The sequence below is a fragment of the Pantherophis guttatus genome, chromosome 3 (genome assembly GCF_059756535.1).
Source record: "Pantherophis guttatus breed Tessera chromosome 3, ASM5975653v1, whole genome shotgun sequence".
Lineage (NCBI taxonomy): Eukaryota > Metazoa > Chordata > Lepidosauria > Squamata > Colubridae > Pantherophis > Pantherophis guttatus.
This window is the reverse complement of record NC_142065.1, coordinates 54,915,777-54,936,097: the sequence shown is the minus strand read 5'-3', so window position 1 is coordinate 54,936,097 and position 20,321 is coordinate 54,915,777. Positions and strand designations below refer to the sequence as shown.

General features: G+C 36.8%; 1 protein-coding gene across 1 annotated transcript; it reads left to right on the top strand.

Moving 5' to 3' along the window:
* The first annotated feature begins 204 nt into the window (after nucleotides 1–204).
* Nucleotides 205–16,102, top strand: LOC117664067 (adhesion G protein-coupled receptor E3-like). The gene is made up of 16 exons (XM_034414808.3): nucleotides 205–368; nucleotides 2,240–2,338; nucleotides 2,632–2,763; nucleotides 3,547–3,620; nucleotides 4,824–4,916; nucleotides 6,623–6,797; nucleotides 7,810–7,932; nucleotides 8,283–8,482; nucleotides 10,104–10,262; nucleotides 10,675–10,869; nucleotides 11,233–11,468; nucleotides 11,639–11,699; nucleotides 12,271–12,362; nucleotides 12,512–12,680; nucleotides 13,850–13,948; nucleotides 14,890–16,102. Exons 1-16 carry the CDS (start codon nucleotides 335–337, stop codon nucleotides 14,950–14,952), a joined length of 2,004 nt encoding a protein of 667 aa, XP_034270699.2. The 5' UTR covers nucleotides 205–334; the 3' UTR covers nucleotides 14,953–16,102.
* Nucleotides 16,103–20,321: the final 4,219 nt, after the last annotated feature.

The following is a 20,321-nucleotide window of genomic DNA, read 5'->3' as shown; positions in this document are numbered from 1 at the left end:
TTCTGTTCTTTTTTTTTTTTTTTGTAATATATCCTGTTAGGGAAGACATTAGGAACATACTGGGGTATTTTCTTTTTTTAAATCTTTAAGTGACTCTCATACATAGCAGGCACAATTCTGGATTTAGTTAAAGCTGTATAATTTGCAATGTCTGTGGATAACACATTCTGCTGAATAAGAAAGCTACTTCCTTTGGTCAATGGTACTCCTCCTCCTTTGATTTTAGGAAGTGTACATTACCAAAAGATTGTGTTCCTAGCACTTTATAGTTCCTTTATGCAGTAACTCTGGGTGATTGGCATAAAGCAAGTCATTTGTTCACTAATTCAAGAGGATGATGAGGATCTTTTTCAGTTTCCTTATTCTTGGTGAGTAGGCAATTCCCTGGTTAACAAACTGAAGGACAGTGAGAAACAATAGCTTGGGTGGTAGAAGAAATATATCACAGCTAGAAAATCCCATCCCCTACCTAGTTAAAAGGCACAAATGGCAGAATGATTTTCTGCCTCAGATCTTTGAGAATTGCTACCAAAGTGGATAAGATGCTCTTAGAAAGACAAAGCATTTGTGTTGGTAGACCATGATCATAAGGCTTCTGCTGCAGAGTTAAATGACTCCTAGGAAATCTATTCTCTTTGTTGAAGAATATAGAAAGAAGGATAAAAAGGAAAACGTATAGGGAGACAGAAGGGAGAAGCCAATTATCTTTAAAGTTCTCAAGAGTTGCTATGACTAAGTAAAATTGTAATCATTTGTTTTATTGGTCACTTTTGATGTATAAAATATGGTAGTCCAGCTTTATACTTGAGAATCAGATCAGAATAATGGGTGACTCAGTTATTTTTGCATTATTACCATATGCAAGTTTACAATAACAGCTGTTTGACTTGAATTGATTCTAAACTCTTAAATGAAAGATCAGGTTCTGTCAACACTCAATTTTGGATTGAGATTATCAGATGCAGCCAATGTGTGCATTCAGGTCTCAGCAATTAATGTGTTTTAGAATATTTTGCAAGATCCCTAGAATTACAATGAATTGTATGACAAACTGGAGGATTTTGTCACAGCCTTTGTGTCTATTGTTTAAAACCCTCTAATTTTTAAAAGGCAAATTTACTACGGTATGTATATAAAAAATCAGTATATTTTATTACAGTGCTGATATGACTTGGGGTGTAGAGTCTTTTCATTCTGACATAATAATCTACTCCATTAATCATTTTTCTTAAGATTACAACAATCCTATTTCTAGTCCAAATATGGTAGTAGATATTGTAACAAGGACAATTAATGTTTTAATTAAGTCATGAAAAAATGGAATTGCAAATCAAATTTATGGAAAAGCCATTGGGCATAAATACAAAAAAGCTAGAGAGCCTGCCTTGTATTATAAAGACATCCAATATACTATAAATTTAATGTTTCATTTCTTCTATGTATTGGATTTGCAATAATCTGTGCAGATGAAAAAGGTAGAATTTACATTATTTTCTGGGAAATAGAATAAAGGGGTGCTATTAAATACTGACTGAGCTATGTTGTAAAGGTCAGATCATCTGTGTCTTTTTTGCAATGAACTTCCGTTTCCATTATAGTGTTTACCTATAAGACTTACTTTAAAGACCTTTGTCAAAATTGTACAAATATTAACTAACATCATTGTTTAACCCACCCTCATTTGCTGCAATACTTAAAATTCTTTATTTAGAAATGGATTTACCATATTCAGTTCAGTTGGAGAAATTTAGTAGCATGGTATGTATTACTAATATAGTCATTTTATTCCATACATATATAGACAGTCAAATCTGTATCTAAATCTAAAATCTCTTATTAGTAAATGTTATGCAGTCACAAGTCAAAGTAGGCAACCTATAAGCCATATCCATCTTCCATTTCTGAATCCAAGTGAAGTCATTTGGCACATATCATTCTTTGGGGATAGACTAAGCAGCATTTCAGTTCTGATTCTACTTCCTCCTCCATCCAATGCTACCAATGCCTGATTTTACTGGTTGTCCTCTCATTTAATAGTCAGTAATGATGGTCACCTGCTTCCTTTGCTACACATGACTGACACAGATGTTCTAACCAAGCAATGCAAAATGAGATAATATGTGGTGTCATCATGACTCTTTTGTACCCGTGGCAAATGAAGCCAGTATGTCAGGGACAAAGCTGGCATTATGATATTGCAATACACATTTTGTCACTTTTCTCTTGTCTTGCCTTGCAGACACTTTGAAGATGTGCACTTTGAAGATAGCGCACTTCAAACCACATGGTTATATTACCGATTCAGTAGAGTACAACTATGAACCACACTATGAGCCAGGTATCTCCACAGCTTCCAATCTTGCACTATTTCTTTGAGTTGTTCTATGCTCTGTCTGGTATCAATTTTGATAGTGTCCAGCCACTATATTCTTTGTACCACAGCTGTACAGCAGATAAATGATAAATACTGTATATAGTATAATTTCCCCCCCTCTTTGTCTATGTATATTTCTAAAATACTTGGGGCAGGTGAATGTTAATGCTGAATGGTTCTGATGGAAAGCAGGAAGGGCACAATAATGTTTGATTTGAATATTTTTTTCATCAAAAACATCCTGTTAATGTTTTCAGAATTTAGTGATTCAATCATGATGAGTATAAGTTGTTGCTGTTGTAGCAGCGATCATGAAGAATACAATGGTACAGATGCTTCTTTCACTCCTCCAACTGATTCTCCCATGTCAAATGTCACTATTACTAAGAGTAAGTATTATTATTCCTCATCTCATTTCAATTGCATAGTCTGGAGATTAATTGAATGCAAAGAAAAGAATGGTGATTTTCAGCCATCTCCAATGTCTTGTTCAATGACAATATTCCATTATGGGTTGTTCAGCATTTTGTTTCTCACAATGGCCAACTAGATGCCTCTGATAGTGCTTGATATAACACTCTTGTGAACTCTGTGGTGCTTACTACTACCCACAGGTTAATTATGCCCACGTGAATGTCTCAACAACTACAAAATGACTGTTCCTTCCTAAACCCTGAAATACATATTTAGAATTCCATTTTAAAACAGTAATAAAACAGCTTTGATGAAATAAGAAGTACAGGTTAACAATGACGAACTGAATTCTGAAATGAAATCCATGTTTTCATGGATAACATTTAATGGCCAGGAGCGACATGAAATATGGAGATGGGGTGCAATATGCAATGTGTTGTGCATTGGTGACAAGTTTAGAAGCTGACTCATACACATTGAAAGATGTTTTTCTTTTTCGTATGTTTTCTGTGAAAATTAAAAAAAGATTAATTGAGCAGAGCATATTTTATGGCTTGCACCACAAAATGGCAAGGCTTAATCCACTGCTCTGAGAAATAATGAACCCCAAATTCAAAATCACTGAATCTTGATTCAATTACTATTATTATTCAACCCAATATGCCTACCTGTATAGCATTATCTGCCATTAAAATATTTTATACTTTTTAAGCAGACAATTTTGCATTGTACTTAAATTTTTCTGTTTCCTTTCATAGAAATTCGCCTTTACTGCCAAGATTTAGTGAGGGAAAATGTCAATTTAAATATGTGTGAAGAAGAATGGAAACAAGTAAGGAAACCAATATGGGTTAATTTTGTGACTGAAATGTATAGTACTGGGAATACAGGATGAAGGACTAAAAGTAGCTGAAGTAAAATATGGAGTATTGCATTAGTATATTGTGTTTTAATTGTTCTTTATTATTAATTTGTTAATTGCTACGATTTGGAACCTTGAAAACATCTAGAGAGAATACCTTTTTTTTGAAGGAAGAAATGAAACTGAATTTTTAATTTAAAGGGAATTATTACATTTTGTGATATAAAGACTTATTAAATAGTTTTCTCAACTCTTCCAGGAGAGGCTAAAGGCTAAAACTTGGAGACTTCATCTCTCCCTCCCTCCCTCCCTCCCTCCTTCTCTCTCTCTCTCTCTCTCTCTCTCTCTCTCTCTCTCTCTCTCTCTCTCTCTCTCTCTCTCTCTCTCTCCCTCTCTCCCTCTCTCCCTCCCTCCCTCCCTCCCTCCCTCCTATATAATCATCTATCATCTATCTATCTTGATCTAAGTTAGGTACTGCCCATCTCACTCTCAGAATGATTCTAAATGAAATTTATATGCTGTGAAAAGTTTCTGGGATTTGCTGGAAATTTATTTTAAAAAGCAGGAGAAAATACATGGTTAACTGAATTATGAAAACAATAGAAACTGAAACCGAGGAGGAAAAAAAGAGCTAAATGATTAATTAGTGGAGTTTTCAGTTTATGGGCTAAATGTATGCTAAAAAGGCCAAAGCCCCTGAGTAAGCATACTTATTTATGAATTCTAATTGTGTTTAATATACACAATAATTTAATAATTGTGTTTAATAATTGTGTTTAATAAAAAATAAACATATTGGTAAAGCGGCCACCACATTTTCCAGACTAACAAAGAGAGTATGGCTTAATAAGAAGCTGACGGAACATACAAAGATCCAGGTCGATAGAGCCTGCATCCTGAGCAGGACTTTGCAAGGACTGAATAGAAGGTGGAGATAATAGCACTGATCTCTTTGAATTCATTCTAGGAATGGCTCAAGAATGGGCATTCATTAGTATATAAGCCTCCTTGTGGCTATGAAGTCTCTCAAGGCTATGTTTCCAATTTATGACAGCATAGACTACCCACTTTTTTAAAAAGTGTGTAGCTGGGGGAGGGGGGGAAGCTTCTTTGTCCACTTGCCAACTGAGCTTTGAGAAGAGCATATCATCCTTTTCTTTTCTTTTCTTTTAGACAAACAATGCATATTGCTCTGAGATGAAACTTTTCTTCAAAGGCTTGACATCCCTCTGTGAAAAGGACACACATCCTGAAAACTCCTTGAAAGTGAGATTTATTAAGAACTGAACAGTTCATAGTTGAGAACAATTTCTTTTTCCTGAGAAGCAAGCCTATGTAGTTTCCTATTGTGTGTATTAATGAAAAATGGGCAGGTGGCAAATTGGGCACTTAAATAAGCTTTTCAAATGATGCTTCAGAATAATTTGTAGCAATGTTCCAATATCTGAAAACCATTATAAACATAAGAGAAGGAAAGGGAAAATGATTCTAATGGAGGTATTTTTCTATATGTGGAGGAAATTAAATAGCAATATTATTTAATCTTGTTATAATCCAGTAAAGTTTAATACAGTTTTCTAACTAGAATTGTATAACTAATAATCCAACATCGATGACTATATTTCCATTAGGGAATCATGTTAGTCTTTGCATCAACACCCACTTATGTCACCTTTAATATTAAGAGATGATATGTAATATAAGGTTTTGTAATAATTTCTGATAAAATGCTTAATAACTTTATTAGTCCTAAATATGTCTCAGGGCTATTTTTTGTTTATAATTAAAAGAAATACTAGAGCAAATAAAATTCATAAAGTTGATTATCTACAATAAGAAATCCACAACAAAAAAAATAAAAAGCATTGAGAAGAGATTGAGCCAATGATCCAGTACGTAATGAAAATTAAAAAACACAGGGAAAGAGAATAAAATAGTTTTCTTTTTAAAACCAACTGTGACAATTGAGGGTTTTGGGGGGGGGGGGGTTTGCTTTAATTTATATGCCGTCCTTCTCCGGAGACTCAGGGCGGCTTACAATGCGTTAAGCAATAGCCTTCATACTTTTGTATATTTATACAAAGTCAGCTTATTGCCCCCACAATCTGGGTCCTCATTTCACCTACCTTAGAAAGGATGGAAGGCTGAGTCAACCTTGAGCCTGGTGGGATTTGAACTTGCAGTAATTGCAAGCAGCAGATGTTAATAACAGTGCATTAGTCCGCTGTGCTACCAAGGCTCTTTTTGAGTAATTTCCCCCCCTCCCCATTTTTTAAAAAAATGAACAGGTGAGGTATTTACGTCACTGTGAAACATAAACATAGGCTTAGCTCCAAGGTTTGTCAATTTTTATTTCAGGAATGAGCGATAATGGCTGCAGTCATTCAAACCATCTTTTGGTTATGAATAGTGTATGAACCAATGAAGTGTTTTCTGCATTATTCTCAGAAGAGATTAATACAAATATTTGGATAAAACATTTAAAAGTCTAAATGGCTATTGGACCAGATTATTTGTGGGACCACCTCCCCCTAAGGATATCTGCCCCATTAATTGGATTTGACATTTAACATTTTCTTAAATGTTGCTACTTATAAGACCTAGGAAGTATGTCTTTTCTGTGACAGCCCCTGCCTTATGGAACCTGCTTCTTCCTGAAGTCTGGCCAGACCCCACATTTGCAACCTTCCAAAAAGTAGTTAAGAACAGGCTCTCCCCATATGTTGGTATAGGATGAGATTCGCATGACAAGAGTGTGTTGTGGATTGCATTGAATTATTTAGCTGTGGCACCAGGTCTTTTGGGTTTCAATGTTTGTGTTTTGTTGTAGATACATATTATTTTATTTGAGAATTGTGAGACACTCACAATTTAGTTCAAGATTGGCAGTACTGTAACTGTTTTAAATAAAATAGATAAATAAGTGAGATTTGCATGGTTTAGCGATCTATTTGCTTTCTGTAATACCTCAGGGCTTGATAAATTCCTTTGAAAACGTTTCTGACAGCCGTTCAATCCACTGGGATATTGAAGAAAAGAAAAATTTTGTACAAAATTTGCCCTTCTTAATGGAAGGAATAAGCTCAGTTGCCCTATTAATTACTTTTGAAGAAAACAAATCACAAACTGTGGATCAAAACTCCATGGGTAAGAACCCCACTACTTAGATAATAGTACAATTTGAAGAAGGAAAAAAAGAAAGGCCTCTATTTTTACTGTATGTTTTATAAGTGATTTTTTTTTTTGTTCTGAGTCTCCTTTCATTCACCAGCCGTTAGCATATCTTCCTATTGTGCTTTACATAAGCAAGGTATAATTCTGACTTCATTAGTCTGGATATTAGTAATCAGAGCTATTTTCAATTTATTCATTTTATTTATTAAATTTGTATCCCATCTTTCTATGAAATATTAAAGGTTTTTACTGATTAAAGATAGGTTAGAAAACATAAAGTGGTTAATAAAATAATAACAAAAGAGGAGGTGGAGTTGCATTATATCAGGGGTGTCAAATTTAATTTCATTGAGGGCCACATCAGGGTTGTATCTGACTTTGGGGGGGCAGGGTGGGTGTGGTCAGCTCGACGTCACTCCTGTTGGGGGTACCTGTAGGGCCTGAGTGCTCTGCCAGTGAAAACGGGCTCCTGAGCTTCATTTTCAGCTGTTATGGCCTCCTGCAACCCTCTGCCAGGGAAAACAGAGCTTGGGAGGGTCTCAAGCGGCCCTCCTGAGCTCTGTTTTCACTGGCAGAGATACCGCACGCCAGTCCTTTTCTGTTTCCAGGACAGTTCCGCAGGCCAGATCTAAGCACCCCATGGCCCCCATGCCTTGAGTTTGACACCCCTGGACAGGGGTGGGTTCTACTTACCTTTACCACTGGTTTGCAATGGGATCGTGCGCACGCACTCGCTTTGCTCGTGTGCATGTCTTTCTTCTGCGCATGCGCATGTGCAGATCGCTGATGACGACATCCGGGGTGGTGGGCAGGGCCTCCCACCGGTTTTACTACCGGTTCTTGCGATCCGGTCCGAACCGGGAGCAACCCACCACTGCCCCTGCACTATATTATGATATGTGGTTCTTATTTGTTATCAGCTCCTGGTTAAAACAAAAATGACCTGCATTCGTTAGATCCATTCAGCATTTCTTTGTCATTCCAGGGATCCAAACAACTCTCATCAGTCTAGAATCCTTAGAAAACAATGAAGCACTCAAGTTAAAAGCTAAAGGAGATCAAATGGCCATCCACCCAATAGCATTGGCAGAATCTGCCACAATCACAGGTATTGCTCATAGCTTGCTTGATTTTTCTACAGAGTAGATCCCAAACTACTTTTACAATCTGCTTTATTGCTCCCTCTCTGTCAGCTGCACCTCAGGATTCTTGAACCTGCAGAAACTTTCATCACTCTGGTTTGGATTAGGGAAATTTCAATCCAAAATCTGTAAAATGCTAAATTAGAAAAGGTGGAGTTAAGGGCAAGAAAGTAGTTGGTAGCACCTATTTTACCAGGAAGTAAATATATGGTCCTACATTGATCCTTTCATTATCAAGATTTTGCCAGGTTGGGGAAAATACACACTCTTTATTTGATGTTATCTTGCTCTCTGATCTTCCTTCTGCCACTTGCAGGTTCAATTGCTGTGGCTTTTATATCATATGTTGGGCTGGAATCACTCCTAAAAGAGACTTTACTGCAGAATGGAACATTCCTGGGTAATGAAACACTGACAGGTGTTTATACTATGAACTCTAAGCTAGTAAGCGTTTCCACCAGCAACTATGAAACAAATATTTCTACCCCAGTCAATGTCACCTTTGAGCATCTCAAGGTATGTAAATGAAGTCTTGTAAATGAAGGTATGTAAATGAAGAGGAAACCAATCCTCTTTTTCTATCCATCTTATGAATATAAAATAAGAAAAAAATCAGAATATTGAGGAAAATGTAAAGTTGAATAAATGCCTTCAGTAGATCTTATTGTCATTCAAGACAAGACTGATAGCACCACTGGTAAAATCCTCTGTGGTTTGCCACCGGTTCACTGCCCGTGCATGCACGGTGCACACCAAATACACTGCGCATGCATGTGCAGTGCGCACCAAACGCATGCTTCGCATGGAAAAAGGACACTTAAGGTAAGTAGAACAGTGAGGGGGGGGAACAGCTGTACCGCGCCATTTAGATTTGCTAGAAAGCAGGATTTCCTTCTTTCTAGCAAATATAAATCGCACAGCACAGCTCATGGGTGAAATGCTCCAGGTTCGGACCGGATCGCCCAATCCGGTAGCAATGGCAGCGGGTGGTTCGGAGAACCGGTAGTAAAAATCCCTGCCCCTCCCCCATACCCAGCTGAGCCACGCAATCATCAGAGGCTTTTTAAAAAGCATTTTTAAAAGCATTTTTTTTACAATCTCTGTCACAAGTAAATGCCTTATTCTCCATTATGTAAATAGTACATGAACAGGGTATCAGGGGTTAACTTATTCTTCACCTCTTAATGTATTCATATTTCACCACTCCCATATCTAGCTCCACCCATTGTATATATAAGGAGCCGCATACGTCCATTTTGGGCTTCTATCTGTGAATATTCAGTGAATATAGAATGCCTTATGTAAATAAATAGTGATTTATTTGAATTTATAATTCTCAACTTATTTATTGAGTCTGATCCTGAAAATATCGTAACAATCTCTTTGGCCGAAAAAAAGCTTCTAAAAGAAAAAAAAAGCCTCTGATGATCACGCTGCTCAGTTGGGATCGTCAGAGGCTTTTAAAAGCATTTTTTCTACAAGCTCTTCAGCCGAAGAGGTTATAGAAAAAACGTTTTTAAAAGGAAAAAAAGCCTCTGACGATCAGGCAACTCAGCTGAGATTGTCAGAGGCTTTTAAAAGCATTTGTTTTTACAAACTCTTCGGCCGAAGAGATTATAGAAAAAATGCTTTTAAAAGTTTTTTTTAAAAAAGTTGGCCACGCCCACCCAGTCCCATTATCCCCACCCACCAAGCCACGCCCACAGAACCGGTAGTAACAAATTTTACATTTCACCACTGGCACAGCTGATTGTTGGAAATATCAGTTCAGACCAACCGGTAGCTTTTTCCAGTAGCTTTTATCACTACCGGTTCACACGAATTGGAGTGAGCTGGTAGGATTTTACCACTGGATAGCACCTTTTATTTGAAAAAATCATGATTCTGTGGACTGCAGCTCATTAAAGCATATGTCTTTTAATAATATTTGTTATTGGTAAAAGTGCTATCAGAATCTTTTTGATTTTTTGCCACCATAGATTACAGTGTCACCTACAAGGTCTATGATGTATACATTGTTCTTTTTGCTCGTCTTACACTTGCTTCCTTATTAATATTCAATAACTCTGAAGTGGAGTGTAAAGTAAATAGGGAGATTTTCTCCCTACCTCCCATCAACATTACTTCCCTCTTGCAGAAAAAAGTTGCCCAGGAAAAGGTTCTCTGTGTCAACTGGATTTCTGGTGCCTTCTCCGATCATGGTTGCCAACAGCTCTTTTCTAACAGCACCCATACAGAATGCAGCTGTCAACATCTGTCCAGTTTTGCTGTACTGATGGCCACAACTCACAAACAAGTATGTAACTTTTGAAAACATCTCAGAACTTATCATGGTAAACAGCATATTATTTTTTTCTCACTTATTCAAATATCTCTTGTGTCCTGCTCTTGTCAAGGAAGATAATTTTTATCATTAAAGCTGGGATAGAATAGAATTTCTTTACTCAACATGCTGAAAAGTTTTCCATAATTATTTATAGCCATTCCTCATACATACAGTACAGAAAAATAAACTACGGAATGCTTGTAATCCTCAAGATTTAAAGATCTTGACACTTCATTTCCAATCACAATACAACAAAAGCAGTCAGGCAATAGAATAGCTTTTATATGTAAGTCAGATCTATGGTCTTGATGAAGTGTAAACACATCTTCGTTATCAAAAGGTGGCTCATATGATTTTGAGAACAACTGTCTTCTGTTTACAGGGAGATCTGATCCTCACCATTATTAGCTATCTTGGGTTGTCCATCTCAGTCATCTGTCTCTTCCTGTGTATTGTCACATTCCTCTTCTGCCGCTCCAGCCACAACAGCAGCACCTTCATCCACCTACAACTGAGCTCCTGCCTGTTTTTTGCAGACCTCTTCTTCATATTTGGAATAGATAAAACAGGCAACAAGGTATTTCAGAAGAATATGTGATGCTCTGCTCAGTGGAGAGAGAACCCCATCTTAGTATGCTTCCTACTCAGTTTAAATTAGTCTTCTTTTTTCTTTAGATCAAGTGATTTGAATCAGTTTTATTTGCAAGCCCAATTCTTTTAACATTTTAAATTAGTTTTATAATATTTCCATATATGAAATGAAAGAAAGGTTACTTGGCACATATTTTTCCTGTAGCTCTATTGCTGGAAACATGAGGGTCGGAGAGATATAGTTTGTTCTATTTCTCTCTTTTTCATAGCCCTTTCTTGATTTTCTTTCAAAACCAACAATTCAAGAATCAGATGCTGATAAAGGAATAACATTTTATTTTTGATTCAGATCCTGTGTTCAATCATAGCTGGAATTCTGAAGTATCTTTTTTTGGCCTGTTTTGTCTGGATGTTCTTGGAAGCTGTCAATCTCTACCTCATTGCCAGAAACTTGAAAGTTGCAAATTACAGCGGGGCCAGCAAATATATGAAGATATCTATGTACCTCATTGGTTATGGGTGTCCTGTCCTGATTATAGCTATTTCTGCAGCAATTAAACCTGGAGCCTTTGGAACTCTTTATCAGTAAGTCTTAGTATATGGTTAAAAGCTGCTTCCCTCAGCCAGGTGCCACCAAGATGTAAACTACATGAGCACAATTGCTAGTACAACTCAGGGAGAACAACTCTGTATAATACATTGAACTGTTGGCATATCTGTCTAAATTTCTCCTGATGATATTTCTTTTTCTTTAGCTGCTGGCTTAATCCAAATTTTATCTGGAGCTTTGCAGGACCTGTCTGTGTGATAATTGTGGTGAGTGAGCATTGCCTCTCTCTTTTGAACAGCAGAGAAATGAAAGAATCTTATATAACATTTCTTCTAAAATGACTAAGAAAAAGAAAATAAAAACCTGATATCAATGTAGCTAAATCAGACACATCATCCTTTTTTGGTTTTTCAGTCTTTACAAGGTGGTGTATCTTTCACAAATAATGTGGTAAAAGACTTTGCTTGGGAACCACATTTAAAATAATGTAGGAAAATCTGTTACACAAATTCATATAATTTCAATATTTTGCCAATGGCTGGAATTTTTATATTATAGGAAGAACTTTTAGGGAAGTGGAAGGAAAGAAAGGCTGAACTGGGGAAGAACATTTGGAATAAAGATGCAAACTTTCATTTCTTCTTCTCATCTGGAATTAAAATAGAAGTGAACATCTACTTACTTAAAACAATCAATTAGCAAAGTATAGGAACCCAAACTAACTTTAGTTTTCTTTCCTTCAGCTCATCTAGTCTTCTTAGGGCATGATCTATTTCTTCTTGTTGTTGTTGTTATCATATTTATCTGAGAAGACTTATTCCCTCCCCCCCCCCAAAGGTCAACCTAGTGTTTTTCTGTCTTATTCTGAAGACTTTGCATGAAAAACTGGCCACTCTCAATTCAGAGATATCTTCAATCAGAAATACCAGGTAAGATCAATCATAAAGTATGAAAATAGGAGTTCAGTATGATCCTGGCAATTTGGCAAAACATTTCTTCAAAATTCTTTTTCATAGTATTCTAGACCATATGAAGTTTGTCACAATGTAGGATGGTTAACCTTTTGCTATTGTTGTAGATCACTGATGTTTAAGGCCATAGCCCATGTGTTCATCCTGGGTGTGACTTGGTGTTTTGGCCTCTTTCAACATGGTCCTTTGGAAGACATTATGGCATACATGTTCACCATCTTCAACAGTGCACAGGGAATCTTCATCTTCTTGGTGCACTGCTTGCTCAACCAAAAGGTGATGTATTGAAGAGCAGAGGTCTGCACTTTGAACAAACAGCACAATTTTGAAAGTCTTATGGTCCATGTCCCAAAAGTGCTTTTTCAAGAGGCAACTGGACTTTCTGGCTTTTCTTTTATGATGTTTTGCTTCTCATCCAAGAAGCTTCTTCAGCACTGACTGGATGGTGGGGAATGGAAGGGTTTCATTGGAATGGAATCCTTCCATTTCCCACCATCCAGTCAGTGCTGAAGAAGCTTCTTGGATGAGAAGCAAAGCCAGAAAGTCCAGTTGCCTCTTGAAAAAGCACCTTTGGGACAACCATGACCTGGATGATTGAGAATCTCCATAGAAATTCTTATGGTCCATGTTTTCAAGACTATCTTCAGGATTTTGTGAGTTCCTGGTACAAAAGTGGTCCATGTCCTCATCTATCAGTTTCTCTCTCATTTAAGAAAAAAAGTGTCTGTGTGGAAGGGGGGGGATGTAATGGTTAGGAGGTGAATGTCATCTCCCTACAGATAGCCCTCAACTTATGATCATTTTTGAAAGGATGGTTTGAAGTTGCAACAGTGTAGGAAAAAGTGAGTTATGAACTATCCTGAAGTTATACCTGTCATATCATCTCTGCAGACACATGGTTGCAATTTGGGCACTTGGAAATCAGCTCGCATTTTCAATCCTTGCAACATCTTGCAGAGATGAAATCGTGATTTGCCAACTTTCTCAGCCAGTTTCCCACATGCAAAGTCAATTGGGGAAGCCAGATTTCTTTAACGACCATGCTGATTTGCTTAACAACTGTGTGATTATTTAATGACCATGGTAAAAATGATCATAAAATCGGGTCCAGTCATGAGATGATTTGTATGAGATGTAATTGTCACACCGCTTAATGACTAAAATTCAGATCCCAATTATGGTTGTATGTTGAGGATTACCTGTACTAAAAATTGGGCTAAAAATCGATTGAATAGCAGAAAGATGAATTTTAAGAAAAGACAATGAAGAGAAGAAATCTGATGATTATCAATGTAATTATTGAAATATTCAGTAATAAATAAGAACACATTTTTAAAAAATTGTTAAATGTTAACCCACTTTTCATACTTACAAACAATTCCCAGAGTAGGGGCTATTGCACTGAGGATTATTCTTCTGAGTGACTTCGTATTTTGGATCTTCAGGTGAGAGAAGCTTACTGGCGTTGGGTATGTTGCAACAAAGACATCAAACCTCCTGTTTCTGAGATAACTATGACCTCTGTTCCCATCAGCAACTCTTTGGTAAGATAGATGTGAGACCGATATATTTAATCAAACTTACAGTGTAGGGGTAACCAGCCTTGGTGCCTTTTACAGGCAGTATCTATAGTGTCCAGGACATGAATAAAGTCATTTTTCTAACCCATTTCATTCTTACATTGCAAACACCATCTTTCACAAACAGCAGGCAGCGGAAGAAAACTGGATTATCTTGGATTGACTACATGAATTTCTGAAATACCGGCTCTAGGTCTTCTTTTCCTCTTTTGGTGCTGTGCCAGAGAAATTCGGAAATACGGGCAGTTCATTATTATTTAGAAACCACAATTTGTACTGGCAACTCGATTGTTAAGTGATGTAATCACTAAGTGAAACTGCAACTGTGTTTATAATCTTATTTCAGCCTTTCTTTGCTTTACAGATCTGCAAAGGTTATAAATGTAAGGATTTGTCGCAAAGTTACTTTTTCATCATTGTAACTGCAGACTAAAGCAAATTTAATGGAGTTTAAAATTTAAACTCCTGCTAAAGGAGACGTTCATTAAATGAGGGCTGAACTAATCCATTAGCTAAAATAATATTTTCTGCCTTTGATTCAAATATTTTAGAGAGCTGACATTTGATGGAAAATTATGTAGGGGATGCATTCACTTATTAGCAGATTCTACAAAGTCCTAATTTTTAACTGAAAATTGAACTTTTTCCGCCTACCCACAAAAATGCTGTCATTTCACTTAAAAGCAAAAAGCATCTGAGCAAGTTGTTAAAAAGTGGAGATTGTTGCTAGATTATGATAAAAAAAATATTATACTGTGCCATGTAAAGATAGCATTTGTGTTTTCTTTAGTTTAGCTTGCTCAGTAAACAAAGATTTTAGCCCAGTCTTCATTTACTATTGTATATTGTTTTTACCTTTTGCTCATTCTAAAGCAAACTTTTAGAGGTTATTGTTTTTTTCCCAGGCAAATGAACCATCTATTAATGAAGTGCATAACCAGAAGATTGAATGGGAAGAACAACGATAGCACACTGTCTCTCCTTTGGACTCTTTGTTCAGTTGAATGAAACTGAAGAAAATTGGGATACAGTCAGCCACTTTTAATTCTCTTTCCTTGCTGATCTCTGGAGCCACATTGTCTCCAATGTGGAGAACTTTTTTCCCCCCAACCCATTCCTTGTTTTAACTCACTTAACCAGAAATAGGGTGGTAAAAGAAAATATAGAGGGGGCAGCTAATCTGCTTGCCACTAACTATAATATCAACTGGATATGTTGTTAACTAAATTAAAAACACAGAGCCTTGAATAACTCTATAATGCAGGATGAATTTAAATCTCTTTTTCATATATTATGAATATATTATCAGTACTTTTCCTAATGGATTGCCTTCTTATGCATTAATATCTTTGTAGATAGAGTATTGGATAAAATGTTTTTATTTCTCAGGTAGATATTGATAATGTTCTGCAAATTATTTAAAGAGGCAGTTTCACTTGTGACTACACTGTAAACCAAGTGTCATTCTTTGAACCATCTTAACTACGATACATCTTTCTCAAGATATGGCTCTTTCCTGTGTTGTTGGAATGCATAGAACACTCTTCTGCCATAATTTTGTTGGTTTTTAAGGAACAATATATTGCTAAGACCAGGGGTCAGCAACCTGCAGCTCTGGAGCCGCATGCGGCTCTTTAACCCCTCTGCTGCGGCTCCCTGTCACTCAAAATATGCATCACAACCACCAATGTGCGACATCTGCCAGCACATGATTTATTGAGCTTTTCAACCCCCAGTAGGCTAACCATGGATAAATCCAAGAAAATAAAAGTTTTAGAAGAAAACAGAATGTTAAATTCAACTACATATGCTAGTTTTGGGGCCGCTCAAGAAATAGTCAGGCACAGGAAGGGTTTTGTCGCTCCCGGTGTTTTCTTTTCTGTGGGAAACGGGTCCAAATGGCTCTTTGAGTGTTTAAGGTTGCAGACCCCTGGCTAAGACATTGAAGTTAAGTGATTTATACTCCATGTAGGTAAACTTTATTGTTTTGCTTTATAATAAGAATAATACATTAAGTACTTGAATTTATAATTTCACTGTCTGACATTTAATATATTTATTATTTACTTCCTTCCCTTCCCTTTCAGGACTTTTATAAATGTACAATTATATACTTTACATTTGTCTGTTTGCTTTGTATATTCCCAGTGGTTAAGTCAAGAAAGTATCTTGAGGTTTATGGTCCAAAGCTCATCAACACCATAATGCATCATGCACGTGAATTTTGGTATTTTAAATATCAGTCATATTTAAATATGTCACTGAGTATTTTTGGTTACCTTTATTAGCTGCAGCTATTATTCCATTTTAATGTCAAGTCACTTTGTAGAACTGCCTCAAATTATAATGCCAGCTGTAGGATAAATAGAATGATAATGATGCCCGAAGTAATTTGGACTGATTGATGGATTGATTCTAATATAAACTCTAATTGGCTGCTAATTATCCAGGAAGCCAGATCTGTTGGCCTTCCCATTGACTTTGCTTGTGGGAAATGGGCAAGGAAAGTCGCAAATGTCAATCAAAGGCTACGGCTCACTCAATAAGATCACTCTAAAGCAAGCATCTAACATACAGTATATATATACACATTACAATAAAACCAGGAGAACATACTTCAAGGATAGCTTTACAAGATTACATTGTTGACATTTTCCTTATCAAGTTTGCCTTAGTTATATGGGGCTGAATCTCTGCTGGCTCAAGTCAATTTCGTTCTGCCTTTGTTAAACCAAGTAGTTTTTCTTTCTTTCTGGTAAGGCTTTGTTCTGGAAAGGCAATAATTTCCTTAGAGATATTGGAACTTCATAGACGGGGAAACTGGACCTGGTCTCTGTCATGTCCACAAGGTCAGAGGGAGATAACAATAACAGAGTTGGAAGGGACCTTGGAGGTCATCTAGTCCAAACCCCTGCTCACGCAGGAGACCTGTACTAGGGATTCGAACCGCCGAACTGCCGACCTTTCTGATCAACAAGCTCAGTGTCTCAGCAAATAAATCCTCTTTTTTTTCCAACCATAACATCATAAAGGGATAAATACTACAAAGCCAGTTATGGGGCTGCTTTGGGAGCCATTGTCCCATAAACCCAAACCAAGAAATACGCCTAAACAATATCGGGCAATATGTCTTTAATAAGCAAACTGAACTCTAAACAAACTTTTTTAAAACTGCAAATTTCTATATAGTGTGTAGCAAATTTTACTTTATGGATTAGTCAGTACAAATCTATTTCTTGGATATACGTATTGATGATGAATACCATTACTACAGAGTTTTTTTCTTTGTATTTGGCGTACAATCTGGCTACAACATACTCTGAATTCCCTAAGAGTATCCAATTTCTATCATCATCACCACAACGTTGAAAATGTCTTTAGAGAAAGCATGAGTGTAATACCTATTTGAGAGTCAGTTCATTGTAATAGTTAAAGCATTCGGCCAGAAACTGGGAGATTGTGAATTCTAGTCCCTCATTGTCCAATGTGTATCCACAAAGCCATCTGGGAGACTTTGATCCAGTCACTTTCTCTCAGCCTTAGGAAGGAGGCACCCTGCTAAGTAAAATGTAGGAATCCGTCCAAGCAGTCTCTGAGAATTTGAATGGAAGGGGAGGAGGGAATTAGGATAATAAGACAGTGCTGTTTACTTCAGTTATTCAGTAGCTGGTATCTTACCATTTGGGATAAATTCTTAACTATTTTTAAGGCAATTCATATTTACAAAGGTCTGACACTGCATGAATGCCACATGAAGATAATTATCTTCTATAGTAGAATATTAGGAAATATTTGAAAAGTATCTGCTGCCCTCAGTCCTTCTTTATTGGTTGTGAATATTTGCTTTATATTCAACAAGATAGTTTAAAGAGTTCTCTTTTTCAACATAGTTTTAGATGATCCACCAAGATCCAGCTTCTTTACAATGCAGTGAAACCTATAAACAGGCATTGATCTCACTTCTGAAGGTCTTCCTAAAAGATAAGACAGCCATATCATCTTTGTTCTAAAATAGGAAGAACAACTTAATATAATTAAGGTCCATATGGCAGCATTATGATGAAGTAATATTTTCTAGAAAGAAAGCAAACCATTTATATACTTTTGCCGTGAAACTATATGCTTGTTTTTGTTCTCAGATCCCAAACAACTTCTCAGTACCTCCCATTTTTGGAAATGTGGTGGGGTGGGCTCATTAATACCATATGAAATATGGAACAGCATTTAAAGCCACTTCAAATATTAAGAATTTTTCCATATGGATAGATGCTTAACCATCAGATTGTAACAGGGGTGGTATTCACTTACCTTTGCTACCGGTTCGCAAATGGGGGCATGTGTGCATGCGCAGGACCACCTCTGCGCATGTGCAGTGCGTCAAAAATGGGACATGATGATGTCCAGGCAGGTGGCTGAATACCACCACTGAATTGTAACATGTTACAGATCTTTCTGGTTACTGTATTATATATATTCTTAAACAGGTTCTTATATTTTTGGTACTTTTTCAGAATTATAGCAGAGATCCAACATGAATTATAAGAATCAAAATAAAGTTGTTCTAATCTTTCGCACAAAATGCACAACCAACATTATTAATTTTTCCCACCCTTAATTTCTTCTGTAGGAGCAACAGCATTTCATTATACCTGCCAATATTTATAGAGTAATTATCTGAGGCAAGGTTGAATCCTGAATCACCAAACATTTTTTTCAGGGAATTTACAACATTGACAAGGTCTGCTTGGTTTTCTGTAGGCCTAATGAGAAACCAAGTCCTACTGAAATGTGAGAATCTCTAAGTGATTGAAAATAGTTGTACAATTTTTTCAGGACTTCCATATGTACTTGGTGAAAATTTATCTTGTTTTAACAATCAAAACTTTATGATCATATTTCCCCCTTATGTACACACACATACACATATACACACTATGAATAAGATAACTGGCTTCTCTGCCTTCACATATAGTACATATAGCAATATCACTTAGACTTATATACTGTACCATTTCATAGTGCTTTACAGGATTCTCTGAGCAGTTTACCAATGTCAGCATATTGTACCTAACAATCTGGGTCCTCATGTTACCGACCTCGGAAGGATGGAAGGCCGAGTCAACCTTGAGCCTAATAAGATTCGAACTCCTGGCAGTAAGCAGTGAGTTAGCCTACAATACAGATGATCCTCAACTTACAATCACAAAAAAGAGCTGAGGTGGCGCAGTGGTTAGAGTGCAGTACTGCAGCTACTTCAGCTGACTGCTAGTTCAGCAGATCAGCGGATCAAATCTCACCGGCTCAGGGTTGACTCAGCATTCAATCCTTCCGAGGTGGGTAAATTGAGGACCCAGATTGTTGGGGGCAATATGCTATTTAGTATACTGTCTTTGGTGTAAGCCGCCCAGAGTCCTCGGAGAGTGGGCGGCATAGAAATATTATTATTATTATTATTATTATTATTATTATTATTATTATTATTAATAATAATAATAATAATAATAATAATAATAATAATAATAATAATAATAATAATAATAAATTGAGCCCAAAATTTATGTTGCTAAGTGAGACATCTGTTAAGTGAGCTTTACGCCATTTTACACTTTTTCTTTTTCTTTTTTTCTTTTTTTTAATTTGATTTATATGCCGCCCTTCTCCGGAGACTCAGGGCGGCTTACAATGTGCTCAGCAATAGCCTTCATCCTTTTGTATATTTATACAAAGTCGGCTTATTGCCCCCACAACTGGGTCCTCAATTTACCTACGTTAGAAAGGATGGAAGGCTGAGTCAACCTTGAGCCTTGGCGAGATTCGAACCTGCAGTAATTGCAGGCAGCTGTGTTAATAACAGGGTGCTTTAGACCACTGTACTACCAAGGTTCTTGCCACATTTGTTAAGTCAATCACTGCAGTTTTCAAATTAGTAACCAGGTTGTTACGTGAATCTGGTTTTTCCGTTGACTTTGCTTGTCAGATGGTCACAAAAGATGGTCACATGACCCCGGGACACTGCAACTATCATAAATGTGAGTCAGTTGTCAAGCTGCCAAATGTTAATTATGTGACCATGGGGATGCTGCAACAGTCATAAGTGTGAAAAATGGTCCTAAGTCACTTTTTTCAGTGCCGTTGTAACTTCGAACCATCACTAAGTGAACTGTTGTAAATCGAGGACTACCTGTATTGCATTTTAACCACTGCTCCACCACTATTCTCAACTATTTCACCGGAAAGATTCTGTTTACTGAAAGGGTCACTGTAGAAAATAGCAAACTGTGCTGAGAGAGAAAAGTTCCGCGTTTACTGTCCATCACTTGGTTTTAGGATGCAATCA